Source organism: Asterias rubens, unplaced genomic scaffold (assembly GCF_902459465.1).
Source record: "Asterias rubens unplaced genomic scaffold, eAstRub1.3, whole genome shotgun sequence".
NCBI lineage: Eukaryota > Metazoa > Echinodermata > Asteroidea > Forcipulatida > Asteriidae > Asterias > Asterias rubens.
Genome location: NW_022985738.1, coordinates 29,771 through 52,486, shown reverse-complemented (window position 1 = coordinate 52,486; position 22,716 = coordinate 29,771). Strand labels below are relative to the sequence as shown.

General features: G+C 41.0%; 1 protein-coding gene across 1 annotated transcript in view; it reads left to right on the top strand.

The window, feature by feature from the left end:
- The window catches only part of LOC117306591, a gene marked incomplete at its 5' end in the record, with an annotated part of 43,190 nt that overhangs the window by 5,635 nt on the left and 14,839 nt on the right, over window positions 1-22,716 (top strand). The window contains 20 exons of the mRNA XM_033791072.1: window positions 2,987-3,141; window positions 3,528-3,785; window positions 4,598-4,741; window positions 5,439-5,628; window positions 6,354-6,600; window positions 7,918-8,110; window positions 8,499-8,687; window positions 8,952-9,116; window positions 9,614-9,758; window positions 10,435-10,596; window positions 11,807-12,044; window positions 13,133-13,315; window positions 14,083-14,236; window positions 14,882-14,995; window positions 15,621-15,786; window positions 16,293-16,568; window positions 17,327-17,541; window positions 18,010-18,171; window positions 18,988-21,159; window positions 21,642-21,968. Of these exons, the coding sequence (XP_033646963.1) occupies window positions 2,987-3,141; window positions 3,528-3,785; window positions 4,598-4,741; window positions 5,439-5,628; window positions 6,354-6,600; window positions 7,918-8,110; window positions 8,499-8,687; window positions 8,952-9,116; window positions 9,614-9,758; window positions 10,435-10,596; window positions 11,807-12,044; window positions 13,133-13,315; window positions 14,083-14,236; window positions 14,882-14,995; window positions 15,621-15,786; window positions 16,293-16,568; window positions 17,327-17,541; window positions 18,010-18,171; window positions 18,988-21,159; window positions 21,642-21,968 (5,855 nt within the window). The remainder of the gene's footprint in view (window positions 1-2,986; window positions 3,142-3,527; window positions 3,786-4,597; window positions 4,742-5,438; window positions 5,629-6,353; window positions 6,601-7,917; window positions 8,111-8,498; window positions 8,688-8,951; window positions 9,117-9,613; window positions 9,759-10,434; window positions 10,597-11,806; window positions 12,045-13,132; window positions 13,316-14,082; window positions 14,237-14,881; window positions 14,996-15,620; window positions 15,787-16,292; window positions 16,569-17,326; window positions 17,542-18,009; window positions 18,172-18,987; window positions 21,160-21,641; window positions 21,969-22,716) is intronic.

Here is a 22,716-nt window from a genome sequence, read left to right as displayed (position 1 = left end):
CAACATAATTGGGAGGTTGTCAGAAGGTTAATTTTGGATGTGGTATGGACGTTGGCTTACAACGTTAGAGACAACGTTGTCACAACATCAAGAAGAGTCCACACAAGTTCGTTACCACAACGTTACACATCAACGTTGCAACAACAGAAAATGTACAGATGCAACAACGTTCTCGCAACGTTTTTTTAAGACGTTGCTGGAACGTTAACTTACAACATTGAGACGTTGTAGGAACGTTAGTTAACAACATATTGTGACGTTGTCAGAAAGTTAATTTTGGATGTGGTATGGACGTTGGCTCACAACGTTAGAGACAACGTTGTCACAACATCAAGGAGAGTCCACACAAATTCGTTGCCACAACATTACACATCAACGTTGCCACAACAAAAAAGTAACGTTGTAACAACGTTCTCGCAACGTTTTTTGGTTAGCTGGGAACCTCTTTCTCAAAAACTACATTACTTCATTCAGAGGGAGTCAGTTCCCACATTGTTTTATACTATCAACAGCTCTCCAATGCTCATTACCAAGTCAGTTTTGAAGTTAATATATCTGTTATGAGTAATTACCAAACGTGTACCTTCCCTTTAACTGCAGGGTCAAATATCTTAATATCTTTTTTTCTGTTTTAATTGTGACAATAGGCCTATTTGTAGATTTGACCCTTTTCAGGAACACAGGCACCCTATAATTGGTTAGTTTGGGTTTTAATGGTCTTTAGTGCGAAACAAGTGGTGTCAAGTTATACCACCTTGGAGTTAAGGTTCAATGTAAAGTGGTCCATGGTACAGGTCATCCAGGCTTACTCATCATTCGACCCCCCCCCCCCATTGTGTTTCAGAACAAAATGGTCCTTATTTTTGTATGAAATGACAAAGTGTTAAATTGATTTTATTTCAATCGACTTTTGTTGAACCATGACAAATTTACCAGAGCAGGACTCAATTTCACCTGCGACCTCTGAATGTGTTGACACTCCATCAAGTGACCCATCTAGCCTCAAAGGCAGTGCACTCTAATTGGTAATTACTCAAAATAATAATCATAAAACCTTTCTTACTCTATGATTACGCATAATGGGGAGAGGTTGATAGTATAAAACGTTGTGAGTAACAGCTCCCTCTGAAGTGACGTAGTTCAAGAAAGAAGTAATTTTCCACGAATTTGATTTTGAGACTTCAGACTTAGAATTTGAGGTCTCGAAATCAAGCATCTGAAAGCACACAATTTCGTGTGACCATGGTGCGACAAGAGTGGTTTTTCTTTCATTAATATCTCGCAACTTCAACGACCGATTGAGCTCAAATTTTCACAGGTTTGTTATTTTATGCATGTTGAGATGAGATACACCAACCGTGAAGACTAGTCTTTGACAATTACCAATAGTGTCTAGTGTCTATAATGATGGCTGTCTCCCAATATCGTTTATCTTGGGGTGCCAGTTACCAAACCATTAACTCTGTAACTGTCTAACAGTTATGCAATCATTTCATATTTATATGCGATCATTTCATTTTGGGTGTTGTGGCTGAGCATATAAGAGCACGGAACTCAAGCTCTGGTGTGTCTGTTCAGCTGAGTGTGGGTTCGAGTCCCGGTTGACACTTGTGTCCTTAAAGACACTGGACACTATTGGTAATTGTCAAAAACCATTCTTCCCACTTTGTGTGTCTCAACATATGCATAAAATAACAAACTGTGAAAATTTGAGCTTGATTGGTCGTCGGAGTTGCGAGATATTAATGAAAGAAAAAAAACACCCCTGTCACACGAAGTTGTGTGCTTTCAGATGCTTGATTTCGAGACCTCAAATTCTTAACTTGAGGTCTCGAATCAAAGTTGGGAAAATTAAGTCACTTCTGAGGGAGCCGTTCTCACAATGTTTTATACTATCATCCTCTCCCCATTACTCGTTACTAAGTGAGGTTTTATGCTGATAATTTTTTTGAGCAATTACCAATAGTGTCCACTGCCTTTAAGCAAGACACTTGATTATAATTGCTTCTCTCCACCCAGGACCCAGGGGTAAATGGGTACCTGTGAGGGCAGAGATGGTTCTTGTGATTGATAAGCTGAGATGGTTTAAGGAATGATTTAAGGCCCAGTGACATGGGGTAATAATGTGGAAGCGCTTTGAGACATGGTGTGTGAGGCGCTATATAAAAACTGACTATGTACTGGGCACGATCTCTTGCAAATTTTCGTCAAACATTGCTACATTTTACAACCATGCTAAAATTAAGCAAGTTACCGCAGTTAAATTGTTATTGTGTGAATATCACTTTTTAAAAACAAACTGTATCCATCAGGCCTGTATGTATGTGTTCCGACATTTGAGTAAATGTGAACAACAAATATTGGTTATTGCTTTCTTGCTTGACCTCACTAATCTTGACCTTAGTCTATCGGCTGGAAGGTCAATCATTTTGACCACAAAAAATGAAGAAGGTATTTGATAAAAAAGGAGCCCCAAAAAGTATGTTTTTTGTCTGATCAATATTTCATGGAGACAAACGAAAGCAGCCGCCTTTGTGCCCCTGCATGGTTGGTGCCTTGCCCCCTTGATTTAATTTCTTCAATCGACGGATACAGGTGCTAGTTTTCTTGAGTTGTACCCTTTCAAGAACAAAGTCTTAGGTTTTCTGTGGCTGGCTTACAACATGTGAGATAATTTGTTTAAAGACATTATATTTTGTTGTGGTAGCCTTTGAGAAAGACTGCTAGGGTCGAAAACAATTTGAAACGTCAGAGCATTAACTATTTCTACATTATCTTTCAGATACACTTGCATGCCTCATGCAATTAAATTTTATTTGAACAGAATTTGTACCTGAAAATGTCTCTTGAAAACCATGGTTTTTCTCATTCGATCTTTGGCGATGGTTTTAAAACACTGTCAACAATCTATTTTTGTTTAAACAAATTAATTTATTCTAAAACGTAAGCCAGGTTTTTAAAGGTATGATTTTAATTTAAATTGCAGATTTAGCCAGATATGAAGAGGGCAAAACCTACACCTATAATTATCATGCGGAATCGAGCACATGGATCAATGGCACTTCAGAAGAGAAGAGCGCCCTCGTGTTTGAACTCGAAGCGCAGATTGACGTAATCAGCCCATGTGAACTGACCCTTCAGGTAGGTACTGAGAGCTAGTTTGTATAGTGCCCATTTTCATGGCTCTTCTTACCGCCAAATTCTGCACTTGCAATCACCAATATTGGCATGCGCATTGTATTTCTGCGCTAGTTGTGTAGATTTTATTTTTTAGTTGTGCTTAGATTTTTTGTTTCCAGCAAATGTTAACCGCATCTGCCTTGTACATGGGAATTGTGGGAGGGGGGTGGGGATGGGGCATGGGGCATTTTCTTAGTGTAATTTTTAACACCTAAACTTAGTACAGGGAACATTTCAATACAAACAGTTGGTATAATGGGTGTTGTGTAGAGATTTTCCTTAAACCTTTTAAGGAGAACAAGAGACAAGTATGCTCAAGTCTGTATTTGTTTGTTTCTTAATAACAGCTGAATCAAGTTGAGGTCCTCGAGACTGGGTCCAATGGCAGAACCACCCCAGCCAGGAACCAGGATCTCCTCAGAAGCGAGCTTCAAGATCAGGTCCTTCGCTTTGCCTTCCATGATGGCATCGTCACCGACGTCTGCCCCATGGCTGGCGAGACGACCTGGGCCCTGAACTTCAAGCGTGGTTTCTTGTCTGCCATCCAAGACCCAGTGACTGCTAGCTTGCTGTTGGAATCTGGAGAATCGACTGTCATAACCGAGGTAAGAGTGAGAAAGTTAAATTGATGCTTAGCACAAATTTTAGGCAGCAAATTGTCAAACAAAAGTAGTTTGTTTATCTGTAGCGTTTTAAATGCTTTAATTTAATGGTTTTGTGAACTCGGTCTAAGAAAAAAAAAATCTGAAATAAATACGAAATAAAAAAGGTTAAAATTTAAGAGTATTTTGTGTTGTGCATGTGCATTTGATCTGAAATCGAGCATTGTTTACTTGATATGCTATGCTAGGGTGTGCATTGTAAGAGTGATTCGTAGGTATTATTTCAGGGTAAAACAAAGGGCATTTTCTCGACCAAAATCCAGGGTACGGTCAAAAAAACTAAATACACTTCATTCCAAAGATGCATATTTCTTGAAATTTTGGTTGTTCTCATGGTTGTCCTGGTGTGGTTGTGGCGATTCTGGGCCTAGTGGTTAAGAGAACCAAATTCAAACTCTAGTGTTTCGAATAAAAAGAGTGATGGTTGGAGTCCCAGTCATGACACCAGTGTCCTTTAAGCAAGACACTTAATCATGATGCTACGGATGGTACGTGAAGATGGCACTTATCGAAAAGAAAAGGGGGTTATTCCGGTGTTACTGGTTTGATTGGCTGCATATTGCACCATGCAGCACCTTGTAAACCATTACATGGTGCTATGTAAAAGGAGAAGGTCTCATAACACAAACTTAGTCTCACATACCTTGCAGGAAAATACTGTATGTTAAAGCGCCTTCGGCTTCTCTGAGTGAAAGTTATGAGCGGTATATTAAAAGCCACTATTATCTGTGATTATTATTATAATTGTCCTACAGACTGACGTCACTGGCAAATGCTCAGCTACGTTCTCGCCATCAGCCACTCCAGGCCTCATGACCAAGGTCAAGGACTTCAAGAACTGCGAAATGCGCACCAAGCTTGAGGGCGGTATTCAGGCTACTGTACTGAGGAAAGGTGCTGTGAGTATTCTCATTTTTGTTTCGGTTCAAGTTTTTCAGCTCAAGCGCACTGGACTTGAGCTTGTGTGTTTTTGATCAGCAGAGTGTGGGTTTCGATTCCTGGCCTTGACACTTGTGTTCTTAATACTCCCATCACAACAAAATCATTCTCACTTCATTCTTAAAAAAATGAAGCCTAACAAGCTAACTGGCTGAAGCTGTATGCAAACGGCGGGGACGTAGTAGCAACCTTCAGGAACTTCATGGACTAGTTTGATCGGGATGCTGCTCCAGATTTTTGAGCGACCATCTTGTCCGGCAACTAGAATGGCATAACCGTACTTGGGTTGTCCTACAAACGTACTAGACATGCTACGGTCGGGCTTCATTTGGATGTATGGTCATTTGGATGTATGTGTGCACACAGCTCGGGTCCGTTTGTAGCACGTTCATTCTGTTCACAGACAGACCAAACTCGGATTTTAAGCAACTAGGGTCGTATTATACACATTTCAGGCTGAAGCTTTCAGTCTAACCAGACCAAACTTCTCTTACGATTTCCTTTGGACATGTTGAATGTGGTGAGCGCTAGTTTGGCGTGACCAAGCCTTAAGCAAGACACTTCAAGACACTTCATGGTCCTTTGGATGAGACATAAAGCCGTTGGTTTTGTGTGTGTTTTGTGTATTAATATTTGTATTTTATTTTTTTACTGCAGCCACTGTTTAACATCCTAGAGTGCTCGCAGAAATGTGAAATTACCTACGAGTCTAATTTAGTCTCTGAATCGTCATGCGTTGAGCAACACACTTCAAAGCCTTTCGCCAGAGAAGGATCGGGAGCAATGACTGTAATCAAAGCCTCTGTAGACAGGCTGAGAATCACCAGGGCATCAAAGACACCATCAAGTAAGACAACTTAAACACACAAAAATATACACCTTTAAAACAAGGTTCGCCAAACCGGGGTGTTTTTCTTGTACTATCCAAAGCTCGTAATATCCAATCGCGTCAATAATCATAGCACCAAGCACATGTAAAAGAACCTACAGTGCATCTATCTTAAAGAGAAGGGGCTTGCCCCCCCCCCACCCTTGTGCTTGTCTGATTGGTAATTGCGCCACATCATCATCGTTCTCTGTGGTCCATCAAAGGGGATGTAGAGCCGCCCAAATCAAACGATTTGTTGCAGACTGCAAAACGAGCACCATGTGCGCCATATGGTGCTCATGGTGCTAGCAATTGAGCCACAGCACCATGTTAACCAATACATGGTGGTATAGACCCTAAATCACGGCTTGGTCATCTTGACCTTACTCCATTCCAACTCATTGTTTTATTTTGTGGAATTAAATGTGAATTGAATTTAATTTAATTGTAACCAAACTGAGGCTGGACGAAATGATAGTCTGGTGCCATGCCCAGTAGCATTCATTACTGTTATTGGAAACAGGAAATATGACCAAGATGGTGAGAGTGTGTAGGGTGATAAAGGAACAGGTGTCATGCCTCGGTACGTAGCTCCACATACCTTGCAGGACAAAATACTGAGCACTTTGATTCATCCCTAGGGGTGTGATAAAGCGCTATTATAAGAACCAAGTAATATTACTATTATTTTCCACCATGCACAGGCTCCATGATCGACAGACAGACCACAATCTTCTTCGAGCATGAGGACATCAAGGGAGACACTCAACCAGAGATCATCATGAAAGCTAAGGAGATCCTCGGTATGCTTTCTCCAAAATTGATCAAGGAGGTCGGAATCGAGATGCCAAACCTCTTCTCCAACCTCGTGACTGAGATGCGGAAGATCGAGACTCTGGATGGAATGACTCAGCTGAGAGAGTTCGTTGAGGGTCAAAGCGAAGGTCTTGTGTAAGTACCATAGTACCTGTAAATAGAGCAAGCTAGTTGAAACCTTGAGACCAATTCAAAAACTGACTCCGTCAGTACCTGTAAATAGAGCAAGCTAGTTGAAACCTTGAGACCAATTCAAAAACTGACTCCGTCAGTACCTGTAAATAGAGCAAGCTAGTTGAAACCTTGAGACCAATTCAAAAACTGACTCCGTCAGTACCTGTAAATAGAGCAAGCTAGTTGAAACCTTGAGACCAATTCAAAAACTGACTCCGTCAGTACCTGTAAATAGAGCAAGCTAGTTGAAACCTTGAGACCAATTCAAAAACTGACTCCGTCAGTACCTGTAAATAGAGCAAGCTAGTTGAAACCTTGAGACCAATTCAAAAACTGACTCCGTCAGTACCTGTAAATAGAGCAAGCTAGTTGAAACCTTGAGACCAATTCAAAAACTGACTCCGTCAGTACCTGTAAATAGAGCAAGCTAGTTGAAACCTTGAGACCAATTCAAAAACTGACTCCGTCAGTACCTGTAAATAGAGCAAGCTAGTTGAAACCTTGAGACCAATTCAAAAACTGACTCCGTCGGTACCTGTAAATAGAGCAAGCTAGTTGAAACCTTGAGACCAATTCAAAAACTGACTCCGTCAGTACCTGTAAATAGAGCAAGCTAGTTGAAACCTTGAGGCCAATTCAAAAACTGACTCCGTCAGTACCTGTAAATAGAGCAAGCTAGTTGAAACCTTGAGACCAATTCAAAAACTGACTCCGTCGGTACCTGTAAATAGAGCAAGCTAGTAGAAATCTTGAGACCAATTCAAAAACTGACTCCGTCAGTACCTGTAAATAGAGCAAGCTAGTTGAAACCTTGAGGCCAATTCAAAAACTGACTCCGTCAGTACCTGTAAATAGAGCAAGCTAGTTGAAACCTTGAGACCAATTCAAAAACTGACTCCGTCGGTACCTGTAAATAGAGCAAGCTAGTAGAAATCTTGAGACCAATTCAAAAACTGACTCCGTCAGTACCTGTAAATAGAGCAAGCTAGTTGAAACCTTGAGGCCAATTCAAAAACTGACTCCATCGTAGTGCAGTTAAATACGATCCTATAAGCTGAAGAAGTAGTCCATGCGAATTATCTATACCTTCTGCCTGGGTAGTAGTTAAAAAGCAGGACAGTTCTTTTCAGAACTGAGAAGTCTCCTGAACAATCCGATGAATCTACTCCGCGGTAGTAGAACATAAAGCAAGACAGTTCTCTAAAGAACAACCCTGGCAAGTAGATACTGCAAACCAAGTATATGTTAACACCTCACCATGCAATGCCTCTTTCACAGTGAGGTGTTCAGGGATGCCCTCCAGATGTGCGAGACCACCCCAAGCATTGAAACCATGGTAACCATAATCAACGAGGTTGCGGCATCAGAGGATGAGGCTGTCATCAAGGCCTTCAAGACGACACGTGCCATGTGGCTGACACAGCCAGCCATTATCCGTCACCCTACCAAAAAGATGATTGGCTCTCTTATGGTGAGCAAGTCCCTTCAAAATAAAATTTTGGTTGTACACTCACGATCGGAAAAAAAAGTGAGAATCACAGATAATTTTTGTCTCACTGTGACAAAAATTTATTTAGTAAAACTGTTATACTTGACCAATTATAATGTGCACAAAACAACACTTCTTTGTGCACAAATCCTTTGATTTTGAATACATGTAGCCTTCACGAGTGTACATTTTCAGAATGCCTCAATCTTTCGTGCGAGGGTCCAGGGAACATCTATTCTGACCACAACAGTGAATTACTGGTAATACATTCTGCCTTCCGATCGCCCCCAGTGGGTCCAGCATGTTATTTTTTCCAGGGGCTGCTCAAGAGGGTTAACAAAACATTCTCCTTATTGTACAACTTCCTCAGCCCATCATTAAGTCTTTAAGTGGGGACGAGAGCGTCTTCTTCCTTCCCATCTCCTCGATGATCAACAAGTACTGCACCACAGAGAACCCCTCATGTCTTGAAGACTCTGAAGTCCGCATGGCCATCGAGTACTTCCAACAACTCCTTGGATTTGACTGCACACCCACGGAAGAAGTTCCTACTTTGAAGGTAATATTTCTACAGCAATCGGCAATTGATGGGTCTTAAACATGATTAGATTAGATTAGATTAGATAGATTAGATAAGATTACGTTATCATCAAGAAAAGTGCTTTCCCTTTTACTTAACTTAGCTTTTTGTTTTCGACTGCACACCCACGGATGAAGTTCCTACTTTGAAGGTATGATTTCTACAGCAACTTTGATGAACCTTAAACTTGATGTGATTAGATTAATAATAAGATATTATTATTACTATTATTATTATTATTAGATGCTGATGGCTCTAAAGGCACTGACCAACATCCGAAGGTTGACAACAGACAGCAAGATCAGTATCATCAACAAGTGCTTTGACAATCACAACCAGGACAAGAGAACAGAGATCAGAGTTGCCGCTCTTGATCTTGTCAGACGTCTGCCGTGCAAACCAGAATATGTGAGTTCACAAAATCACTAGAATGGTAGGGGTGGGAGAAGGAGGGAGGGGGCTAGGCTGAGCCCAATTTCAAAGGCACTGGACACCATTGCTTGTGAAAGACCAGTATTCTCGTTTGGTGTATCCCAACATATGCATAAAATAACAAATCTGTGAGAATTTGGACTCGATTGGTCATCGAAGTTGCAAGAGAATAATGAAAGGAAAAACACCTTTTTTGCATAACTTTGTTTGCTTTCAGATGATGGCCAAAAGTCTTACTCATGAGTGAGAAATAGCGAGGGAGCCGTTAATCACAAGGTTGGACCATGTTGACTTTGATGACCAATTGATTTCAAACTTTCATAGCTGTGAATCATATGCCATATCATGGGATATACTACTGAGAATACTAGTCTTTGACATTAACCAAAAGTGTCCAGTGCATGTAAGTGCAAGAAAATTTACTTTGTTTTTACATTGTTCTTCAAACTCTATAAATGTTGTTAATATTTCAGCAAACCTATGCATTGGCCATGTACAAGAACCAGCACTTTGACAGTGAGCTTCGCATTGCAGCCTACCGTGCAGTCATGACGTGCCCAAGTGAGAACATCATGGCTGCTATCCAAGAAGTCATGGTGGAAGAACAGTCTGAGCAAGGTATTCACAGGCAAAAACCTTTTTAGTGGTTATCGGTTCCTGATGATGACTAGAGCAAGCTAGTCGAAACAGTGAGACCATTTTTAGAACTCACTTGGTGGAAGTGAAGTTAATCCGAAGTCCCCTTGCTGTAATAATAATAATAATAATAATAATATAATAAAGACTTGTTAGGCGCAGTAAAACCAAAAACAAAAGAAAGAAAACTGATGCAACAAAGTTAATCCTTGAAAACTTGTGACATAAGATAAGTTTTATGAAGAGATTTGATTTAGTGCAAGGCAAGATCTAAGATTAAGTGGTAGAGAGTTCCACATTTGTGGCGCAGCTGAAGAAAAATAGTTGTAACCCCAGCAGTGTCCAGACTTGCGTTCAATGAGGAGAAGCAAGTAGCTCTGAGATATAGACCTTTATCACGGTGCAGATGAATTTTACTCGGTACGATGAACATGACCAAGATGGTCGCAGCATGCCTATGGTCTACAGTAGCACTTGTGGACAATGAGCATCAGCTGTACCTACTTTCAAAATTGATTTTTGATTAACTTATTGTTATTCTCTCTCTGAAGTTGGGTCGTACGTTTGGTCTCATCTTTCCAACCTAAATGAGACCCCATGAGAAGTGTCTTTTTTTATACTGACTTTTGATAATTCTTCCTATTCTCTCTCTCTGAAGTTGGGTCGTACGTTTGGACTCATCTCTCCAATCTGAATGAGACCACCGATCCCCAGAAGCTCTCCCTCAAGAAGTGGGTTCAGGACAGCGGAGTCTTCACCAGCTTCAGCCAGGTCGACCCCCGCAAGTTCTCCCGCAATGTTGAGCTCTCATGGTACAATGGTACGTCGATGAACACTTTTCAGGGCCAAATTTCATAAAGCTGTTTGGCAAAAAATTCTGCTTGAAAAATTTATAAGCCTAGCCAAAATTTAGTGGGGCACCACTCACGGCAATGAAAAGTTAATGTAGTTTTGGCTGGTTACCAGTTTCTGGTAAGCAATACTTTTCTGTGCTAAACACGTTTTTTATTGTTTCAGGCTTTATGAAGTTGGGCCCTGCTCTTTTTTTAACATAACATAACATAACATAACATAACAATTAAAATTTTATGAGGCACTATTTTATGAAGATCATAAGGTGAGTTGTCAAAGCTTACATGTAACCTGATGATTTTTCACAAATCTGTGAACATTTTGACTCAATTGGTCATCGAATTTGCAAGAGCTTAATAAAAGAAAAAAACACCCTGTTATTTTTTTCTAACCAAACTCGGGAAAGTACCGAGTACACATTGCTAACACACATCACTGTATAAGGGTAAAACCAAAATGAAAAACAACCTTGTTGCACAAATGTGTGTGCTTTCAGATGCCTAAAAAAGGCCTCAGGCCCTAAGACTTTCAATATTTGGGTGAGAAATTACCTCTCAAAAACTACATTACTTCAGAGGGAGCCGTATCTCCCCTGCTGGTTACCAAAACAAAATTTGAATAAAAAGTTTCACTGAGCGATTAACTTCACAGGAGGAAATGAATTTTATTTATTTCTTATCAAATATGACATTTCAGACAGATATATTTTAAGGGATGTTTTAATTTTTTTCTTACCAATTCTGTAATGTTCCTTGAAGACACTAGACACTTTTGGTAATTGTTAAAGATCAGTCTTCTCACTAGCTGTATCTCAACATGTACATAAAATAACAAACCTGTGAAAATTTGAGCTGGTCGTTGAAGTTGCCAGATAATAATGAAAGAAAAAACACCTTGTCACCTGAAGTTTTGTGCTTTCAGATGCTTGATTTTGAGACCTCAAATTCTAAATCTGAGGTCTCAAAATAAAGTTTGTGGCAAATTACTTCTTTCACGAAAACTACATTACTTCAGAGGGAGCCGTTTCTCACAATGCTATATCCATCAACCTTTCCCCATTACTCGTTACCAAGTAAGGTTTTATGCTAATAATTATTTTGAGTAATTACCAAGTGTCCACTGCCTTTAAAAGTTGTTGATGAGTTATTTTTTTTTTTTTTTTTTCAATTATTTTTTTTGATTACTTCAAAATCTTCAGATGTTGATGAGTTTGGCTAAGGAACAGACTCATGAGATAATTAAGAATGCCGTGCTGACGGACAACTCCTGGAGTATTCCAACAGTCATTGGTCTTCCCCTGAAGTTGGCCATCAACGGAACCGTCTCAATGAAAATCAGGACTGAAGGAAAGGTCGACATTCGCGGAGTCCTGATGCCCAAGAAGAGCTTTGAGATCAGCGGTATCATCGAGCCAAGGTAAGATACTCTTTAAACGTATACACAAATAAGCTTTTCTTCTTTCCACAAAAGCACTTGACACTGTTAGTTATTACTCAAAATAAATGTTAGCATTAAAGCTTACTTGGTAACATGCAATGCAGTGTGCTGTTGATTGTGTAAAACATTGTGAGAAACGGCTCCCTCAAAAGTTCAGCAGTTTTTGCGAAAGAGATAGTTTGTCCACTCTTATATTTTAAGACTTCAGGCCTGAAGTTGTCTTTTTGAGGCATTTGAAAGCATACAAGTTTTGTGCAACAAGTGTGTTTTTCTTTCATTATTCTCTTGCAACTTCGAGGACCAATTATTAAAAATATTTCAAAAATATCATATCCCGACACAACCTTTACTTTGACCTCTTTGTGTGAATGGGAGAAGGTCAAATCTTGCAGTGGTTTGCAGCCACTACGGGCATTTTGATACAAGCAGGGATGTGTACTCTATTATAAAATGGTATTCCGTCTTGTTTTGAAAACAATTTTGTATCCACTCCCCCCACCCTCAAAAAATAGAAAAGAAATGTCGATATAACCTAATAGTGCTCCAGCTTGCAGAGTAGGGCTTTACAACCAAAGATAAATGTTAATAATTTGCCTCCATGCTCGCAAGTTTTCAGGCTTTCGCACTTAGCACTGGGAATTCAGTTTTTTTTCTGAACAGCCTATCACATCCACTTGTGGCTGCTATGGTCTCTAAAGGGTCTTTGTATTTTTTGTAAGACAAAAAACACAATGTCCACAGATTTACATTAAACTTACACAGTTTGAAGATAATGATAGTAGAAAGCTTCCCTGAAAATTTTACTTGCTGAGGTGCTGGAGTTTTTGAGAAATTAGTAAAACAATGTCATGAAAATAATTTTCGTCTCAGTGATCATGAGACAAAAATTATTTTAGCATGTAGAAACGTATCAAAATCTTTAAACAGTGTAAGTTTAATGTAAATCTGTGGACATTGTGTTTTGTGTTACAAAAAGTACCCGGATCCTTTAAGGCAGGATCAGGAAGACCTCTAGCCACATACACTAAGAAATAAGTTTTTCACATGTTTATTTTTTTTGTATTCAGCGCGGCTGTTGAGATCAGCACCAGCATGGAAGTGATGGCCCGTACGACTCGCTCCGGATTGAACCACATTGGTCGTCTCCACTCGTCTGTCTCCCTCGGTGGAAAGATTCAATTCACCGACGGAAAGGCATTTGAACTGAAGCTGGACGTACCAGAGAAGAAACAGAACATCATCGATGTCAGGTAGGGAGATGAATTCTTAATTTTTGGAACTGCCTCTAGCTACTGGGCAACTTCGGTAGTCTAGTTGGTAAGACACTGCTCTAGAATTGCAAGGGTCATGGGTTCGAATCCCACCTGAGTAACATGCCTGTTTCACAGGACTCTGGAAAGGACCGAGTATACAGTGCTAACACACATCAGTGTATGGGTAAAACCAAAATTAATATTCTTTATCCCTGATGAACATTTAATATCTCTTATAGATGAATTCTTGTTTCATAGCCTGAATAATAAGCTCCAGATTGAAAAGAGACCACAACCACATGGTCGTTTTGGCGGCTCAAGTCGGCAATCCCTTCAAGTGGGGGGGGGGGGAGAGAAATATAAATAATAAAAAAATTAACATCATAAATTTAGAAAAATTAACATCAACAGAGCGCCATATGGTTGTGTGCAATAAAGTGTTTGGGTTTACAGAATTTGCGAAGGAAACTAGGACCAAGATCCTGGACTTTTATTGGCTGGTTTCAATTTTGTTTCAGAGTGTAAATCTCATCTTTGAAAGGGCAAGGCCATTTTCATTTTGCAAAGGGCACTTCCATTGGACAATCCTAAAACCTGGGGCAACTGAGGGCATGGCCGGCATGGCCTATGTTTAACTTCCAGCCTGTATTTTTTTTTTTTTTTTCATGAATTATACTCTGCATCAGTTTAAGGGGTGCACAGGAATGAGTAAGATCACTTTAATTTCAAATCTTGACCAAAATGTTTCTCCCGTCCCACTGCAGCTCCAACATTTACCTGAGACGCCAAGATGAATCCTACGCCATGCCAGGAATCCCAGAGCGCCTTGACCTCTCATACTGCTCAGGATCGGGAATAACTAAATACTTCGGTGTCCAGGTTTGCTCTGAGCTCGCCTTGCCCAAGTCTTATGCCAGGGTAGGTGCACATCACCATTGCAACAGTCATGGGTGTAATTTCTCCGTTTTTAACCGGAAATCCACTTTTTTTTAAGCCCCCACAAAAAAAACAAAAAAATTAAAGATAAAACCCCATGGAACCCCACAGAGTAGGGCTTTCAAAACCAAAGATAATTGATTGTAAGCAGGCTCCCACTCGGAAGCTTTTGTGCTCGCAAGCATCACGCTCTGTGCTCGCAAGCTCATAATTAAGTTTTTTTTTTTTCAACAGCCCATCACATCCCTGGCAGTTAAAAAAAAAAACTTTCTCCTTAAATTTGCCTCGAAGTCACTCTTCGTAAAAAATTTTGTTAGTTAACTTTTGGTTTGACCCTTTCCCACCAAACAACCCCCCCCCCCCCAAGGAAAAAAATAAAATAAATAATAATAATTAATTTCTTTGACCCTAACTTGGCAGTGCTAAAAGCATTCTGTTTTTTCTAAAATAGAATTTCAAGTCGATCTTAGTTAACATTTTTGATACATTCATAAGTGGTTTTGGATGCATATTTTTACCCCCCCTCCTTAAAAAAAAGAAGAGGAAAATTTAGACAGTTCATATCAGTGTGTTGGCAAATTTTATCAACCAATAACTGCTTATGTCTGGTTACTTATGTTTGAACAGAAAGGAACTCCGATGTACCCACTGACTGGACCAGGCCGAATGTTGGTCACCATCGAGAAGACTGACCCCTCGCTCACTTCATGGAAAATCGAAGGATCTTACGACAAAGACACGGTAAGAGCATTCAGCTTGATAAAAAGTCCATTGCTCTCTTGTATGTTATGGAACAATGTTTAAGAAGGTTAATTACTACAATGTACGCAGGGTTCTCCACAGGGTTAAATTTTGTTGTGAAATTGCACAATTAATTCATGCAGGATTGCCATATTGCACAAACCTAAACGATCGACATATTAAGCAAACTATTCCTGCACTTTGGCAAATTGCACCCTGCAAGATCTACTGATAGTGCAAACATTTTTGTGCACACCATTTCAGCACGAACAAAACCACTGATCCTGAACTGAAGTCCCACTTTGTCTTTGTGCACGATCGCACGATCGCCCGAGCTTCTACTTGAAATGCAAGTTTCAGATTTGGATCTAAATATTTTCAAATTTTCGATCAGTCTCCTTTTATCACGCTGTTTTTTCCAACATTCAAAGAATTGTCAACCTCGGGCCCATGATTTGCTCCAACTCCTTCTCTCCCACTGAAGGGTAAACTTCCCTTTTCTCTTTTCGTAGAGAAACTGTTACCCACTCGCTTTGTTAGCAGAGAAGCTTAAAGGCTTTTTGAAATTGATCTTCATTTTATGGCTCTAAGTGTAAAAGCAACTCTTTGTCTGTTATTGTCGCAGGAGAGCGTGAAGAATGTTGTTGAGATCACAGACAGGTTCCATCTGATGATGGGAGCCCCAGACACTGATAACCCACGCACCTTCCAATTGGACTTCACCTACAATCGCAACGAGAAGGACATGAGCCTCAATGTTATCTCACCCTTCAAGACCCTTGATCTACACGGTATGTATCAACAACGCCTTAAGGCTGAGTCACACTGCAGCGATAATGAAAACGACGCAAAGAGAGTTGCTCCACGCAAAATACGCCCACGCTTATTCAACTACTCGTGCATTTTTAACGCTTGTTTTCGATCTTGTTATTGAGGCCCGTGTGACCGGGCCTAAATTATAATACCACTATCCTGAAAACATCTCCCTTATTTCAGCAGCAACTGAACACACACCTGTTCACATTTGCTTTCCCTACCACTTACAAATTGTAACTTTTTATATCTTGACCGGCGCCTTTGAATGCTTCAGATGCAGTGTGCCTTTACAAATGCTTATTATTATTATTATTATACTTGGGCGGCTAGTGAAATTTACTACTGTTAAGGTGTGTAAAGACGGCTGCGTCTATACAACCAGAGCTAGCATGTCTGTGTTTGTACATACAATGTACGCTTGCCAAGTGTCAGTTTAGTGTTTCCATAGATTCCCTAGATTTTACGTTGTTTTATTATACAGGTAAGATGTTCAACGACGAGTTGCTCCGCAAGCTGGAGGTTGCTCTGACTATGGACAAAACCAACGTGTACACCCTGGACGCTGAGGTTGAATCAAGACCAGAGGTAGTCGACGGTGACCCAGTCATTAATTTCTACCCTCGTATGGATATTACCAGCCCCAGCGGCAACGTGGTCAAGTACCGAAGCTCCATCGCCGTCCGTGATGGTGATCAGACTCGGGTGGCCCTCTGGATGTCCTTGGACAGCCCTAAAACAGCCATGGTGATTATTACAGGTGAGAACAGGCTTCGTCTTTGAAAGGGCAAGACCATTCCGTAAGTTTTACCTTCTCATCCGCAAGTCCAGGGGACGAAATCAAGTGTATTTTCTTGGTAGTCAGCAGGGCTAGTAACCAAGAATTTTTAGCAGCCCTAATGAGATTTTGGTAGCCCGAAAAAACACATTATATGTCTTGAGTTACGGCACAAACTTAACAACACCGTCAGCACAGTTATGCTGTTTGTGATATTGACTTTTGGGTTATTTCCCACTAGCCTGCCGGGCTATCAAACTGGAAAAATGAGTAGCACGGCTGAGTCCAGTGCCTTAAGGTGCTTTGGGGACAATGAGCATCAGCTTGAAATTATTGCATTGAGGGAGCCTGTGAAGTTGTGTCAGAATGGGGGTGTTTTGCAGCACATCACGGCCTAGTTCCATAAAGCCGGCTACAAGAAAAAATGCTACCCAGCTAACTTGTTTTAAATTTTTTTTTATGCAATTCGCCAGACACACAAGCCCTGAAGGTCACTTGAAGGTGAGGGCTACAATTTTTTTTTCAGAGGCTGTTGCCACCTACTCCTAGGGCTGAAACAGGGTTACCCCCTTTACAGTCCAAACGGATGTAGGCTGGGTTTCATCAATCCGTTGCACCAGTTGTTTGCTTTCAGATGCTTGAGCCGTTTCTTACAATGTTTTATACTATCAACAGCTCTCCATTGATCGATACCAAGATCGTTTTTAACTAGTAGAGATTCTGACTTTGACTTATTTCAGGTGATGTTGTGAAGACAGAAAGCATGAAGAAGCTACGATACAGCACGGACTTGCAGATCAGCGGCCGCTACGTCAACCTCAACGTGTCAGCAGCATGGCAGAAACAGAAGAGAGATAACATCATTACGGTTGATGTGAACACATTGAGACGCGTCAACGGAAAGAACGTTAAGGAGGTCGTCATTAGCACCAAGTACACCAACAAGACCGTAGAGGTGAATAGTTAGTTTTAAAAAGATAATAATAAAGACGTGTAATGTGCACTTATCCACCCTACTGGGTGTTCAAGGCACAGTAAAAACTGTTAAATATTTTGCTAGTTAAAGGCATTGGACACCTTTGGTAAATTGTCTAAGACCAGCCATCTAACAAATGCATAAAATAACTAAGTTGTGAGAGAATAATTGAAGAAAAAACACCCTTGTCACACAATGTGTGTGATTTCAGATGCTTGAATTCGAGACCTCGGCTGAAGTGAGAAACTACTTCTTTATCTAAAACTATGTTACTTCAGAGGGAGCCTTCTCACAATGTTTCATACTAACAACAGCTCCCCATTGCTTGTTTTAAGTAAGTTTACATGCTAACAATTATTTTGAGTAATTACCAATAGTGTCCAGTGCCTTTGAACTGAATATCTGTATTTTATGATGTTGATTAATCTGGGTTTTTTTGTCATGCAGGGTCACACTGAGTGGGACTTAAAGACCGAATGGACGTTCAGTCGCTTCCCTCTCTTGAGCTTCCTGTTCGAGACGGAATACAACGGAAGGATTGGTCTCTCTGAGGCTACCAGCAAACTCTGCTATCGTTACAACGGAGAAGAATGCAGCCAGGACAATAAGGTAACCCACACCTTCATCGGAATATTATTTTCTGTCATAACAGGGATATGATTTCTATGTTTTAACCAGAAATCCATTTTTTTTAAACCCCCTTAAAAAAATAAAATTAAAAAATATAAATGAAAAACAAATTAAAAATTACTCATCAAAGAAGTTCAGATAAAATTCATAAGAAGATGAAGATAAAACCATAAGGAACAGCCTCAAAACTATAAACGTTAAGCTTTTATCTCAATCAGGCCTTGCTTCGCGCTCGCAGAAAAATTAAGCTTTTATCTCAATCTTGCCCCCAGGAAGTTTTAACAGCCCTGATTTTAAACACGATTACATTTCGTTCTCCATTTCGTTGTCTGCTTTTTTAACATTGTCGATTTCATAATAGTGTTGAAGGATAACAATAGCTTATCTCCATCAAAGACAAATCTTTTTACCATGGTATGAAAAAAACGCTCCTTGAGGGGGTCCATGGGGTTTGTACACCCGCAGGGGTAAAGAGTACCCTTCCTGTTTGCTTTGGGCGACATTTGCCAAAATGGTGTACAAAACATTATAAACCCCATCTCAGCAAGCAAACATTTTATTGAGGTATTGACCCAATTCACCTGATGTCGTCATCAGAACAATCTCTGATGCGCCATACTGGTGGGCAATGTCACTGTGCCATTTTCAGTGAAGTGCGTTTTTTAGGCGACGCAGCATTTACTGGTAAACCTATTGCCAAAATAGTGAGCCTGGCACAGTCACCACGTGTGACGAGCGTGCAAGGGGTCAATACTCAACCGGTTCTATTTCTACTAATTTACCCATTATTTTCAGGTTGTTATGGGACATCTGCTGACATGGGAGTCCTCTGAATCCAGGATGAACGAAGTCCTGAACTTCAAGCTTCGCAACCCAGCCAACAACATCAACATCGAGATCCAGCAGCACACTGTCCGCAACGAGACCCACCCTGTTGACTTCTCCTTCGCTATCCTGAACAACACCTCGGAGAAGCAGATCATCCAAGCCGTCATCTCGACTCACACCGCCGTTGCTGGACCTAGGAAGGGTGCCTTTGAGGCCTCCATGAGCTCTGAGACGTGGAGATACGCAGTCAAACAGGGATGGGAGTTCGTCAAGTCAGAGAAGATGGTCCTTAACACCACCCTTCACTGGAAAGATCAGATGGCGTCGCTGGACTCCAGCTACATTCCAACATCTGACGAGGAGGCAAATCTTGAAGCTCATAACATCTCATCCGTCTTGACCTACCCTCTTGGAAGCTTCTCAACCAACTGGTTCGTCTGGATGCAGGATTCTGATGTCTCATCAGGTGCCTCAATGTCCCTCATTGATCAGCAGCTTGTTGCGTATCGCTTTGATTTCACCGACCGTAGCATTGAGTTTGCCCAAGACAAAGACAGAGACCTGGTGGCTTCATTCAACGTTACTAGTCCAGCCAGTCCAATCTCGGTCGCAGTAAACTTTCACGAGTCCCTTAATTATAAGGACTTTGGTTTCAACATCACTATGGGGACAGCCAAGGTCTTCGCAATCGGTATGGACTCTGCTGTCTCTACAGAGGAAGGTAAACCCAGAACAGACATTAACGCCTTTTCCTTGATCGACATTCCAAACAAAAACTACCGTCTCATGTACTCCGCTTCTTCAATGATGTCTGCCAGCAAACAGCACTCGGTGCACACAGCCACCTTAAACAACGAGCTGTTTTATTCTCAAAGCACTGACTACGAGTACAGTAAGGATTATGAAACAGGTCGCTATTTCATCATCTATGAAACAAGTAATAACATGTCGCAGCCTCTCCCCGAAATGGGCTACAAAATTGTGGTCAGCGTTCGGGACGGTAACCATGACCATCAGGTGTCCCTATTTAGGAAGAAGCAACCCATCCTGTTTGCCGGAGTGAAATACGACTTGAAGGAAATGGTAGACGAAGACTTCATGTACCGCCGTGAGTTCAAGGTCATCCTCAGAACACCTCTTGCCATTTGCAAAGATGTCAGCTTCAACGTAACCGTTGACCAGGGCTCAGCAACTACCAACATTGATACCCGCTTGATGTACTTCCCCAACCAGGAGCGCCCGTTGGGTATGGTGATCAACTTGCAGGACAAGAGCAACGGCGCTGTGACACACAAAGATCTTACGGTCACCCTCAAGACCATTCAGCGCACTGTTACTTCGTCCAACATGCTTAAGTTTGACCTCAACGCAGGCACTCTTCAGGGAGCTTCTTCAATCGAGTTTGGAACCAACGGTGTCCTGACCACAGAGAAATTTGAAGTCTCCATCACGTACACCAACGATACTAGAGAGGAGGAGAAGTCTCACAGCGCAACTCTTTTGCTCACCTCTCCCGATAACACCATCCAGACTGATGTCATCGTGGTGTACACCATGGACACCTCAGTATCGACAACTTTCTCCGTTGCCGTTTCCCAGAACACCCTCTTCAGCTTCTCCGTTCTCGCCAAGGATGAATCCGACGGGAGCATGAAGCTGTACGACGTGGACACCAACGTGGAGCTTCTGGAGCGACGTTACCGCCTCCACACTGTTTACAACGAGGCCGTCAACTCCTTCAACCCCAACGTGAAGCTGTACCGCGGCTCCGAGCCCAAGCCTATCGCCGAGGTTGACTTATCATACACTAAGGTCAACTTGTTCGACGAGGTACACACGACAATTCTCGTTCTTAGCTCTGAAGACTTCGAGCCATTGACCATCACCACTGTGTACAACTACAATACAGACACCAAAGAAGTCAGTTTGACGATCGAACCGTCCGAGGGTGAGAATGTCAAGTTCAACTTCTACATTTTGTCTGGTTCAACCGAGACGGAGTCGATTACTTATAATACTGAGTTCAGCATAACCAACACGTATATGCCTGACAGAAGTTTCGTGGTCGTCACCCGCTACGGCTCAGGCGAATCTGGTTGCAACCTCAACACAGACCTGCAAATCTCTGAATCTCGAATGGCAAGTATTTTTTTTCTTTGAATTTTATTAAAATTGAAAAATTTCATTATGAGATTAAGTTTTTTTTAAATCCCATTCTATAAAACCACATGACTTTGAAGGAGTTGTCAAAATCTTATACATTATAAAACAGTGGTATACCCTCACTTTACATTCATGTGAGTTTTCCAATCTAACTGAAGGTAACAAAAAGCAATACAGTAAGACTTGGGTCCAATGTCATAAACCTGCTTGACGGTCTATTTTGATGACCAATTGAAGCTCAAATTTTCACAGATTTGTTATTTTATGCATTATGTTGTGATACACCAAGTGAGAAATGACCCAAACAGATTTGTTATTTTATGCATTATGTTGTGATACACCAAGTGAGAAATGACCCAAACATGTTCAACACCTTTAACAGCGATATGGAATTGTGCCGTGATTATTTTTATTGTAATTTAATGATGATTCATTGTTCTTTCCCTGTATGTAAACAGATGAACTTGATGTGCAACTGGGATAAGAACAGCCCCAAGAAAACCGCGGATTTCCAGTTGACCTTCCCTCAGTTGACCGAGTACCCGGCCCTGTCCAAGATGAAGCTCCGCCTCGGCAGTGAGATCCAAGAGGCAATCCAGTCGCGTGAAGCCGCGTTCTTGTGGGGTGAGCTGACCGATGATGAGATGATCAGCGTTGCGCTGACGACAGAGAGGAACCAGGTCAGGATTGTCCTGATCCATCCAATGAACCTGGAGCCTCTCCCCAAGGAGATCCGAGTCGTCCTCAGGCAAAATGACGAACTATCAGACATGGCTACTTTTGACGTGAGTCCTTTGCTTTGATGTCATATGTATTATTATTACCTGGGGCCGATTTTACAAAGAGCTAAGATTGATCTTAACTGCAAATCAATTGTAGTTGCTTAGTAAAGTGTGATGTCACAATGAAAATCACCATGGTAATGCTGACAGGTTGTCTTACGATGGATGCTTTTTGAAATCGACCCTAGGGATTTCTCTGTAATTCGGATTGCATGATGCCAATAATTGGATCTGTGCTGGATGATGTCTAGATTAAAAAATGATCTCCCGCACCTGAGTTTCTCACCATTGTATACCACACAGGGTCATTGACCCCCAAAATGCAACCAAGAGTATCTGTATGATGCTGCCAGCCCAATTTCTTCCCGTTGAAAACCGTTAGTCGTAAAATGCATATGGTTGGAAAGATGTTATAAAAGTAGAATAGAATGATTCACACAATAATGCCTCGAAATTGGCCGACCTTGTTAGTTCGCAAAATAAAAGGAAAACCACGCAATTTCGAGGCATATTTGTGTGGATCAATATATTCTACTTTTAAAACATCTTTCTCACAAAATGCCTTTCAAAACAAACGGTTTCAAGCGTTTTTCATAGACCAACTTTCCTGATCCACGGCAATGTGTCCCTGTATGTAGCTTTAAACAAAAACAAAAAAAATCTTTTTTTTCTCTCTTTTTTTTTTTTTTTTTTTTTCTCTCCAGAAGACGATCAGAGCATACTGATCGAAACGTAGAGTTTCAACCAAAGG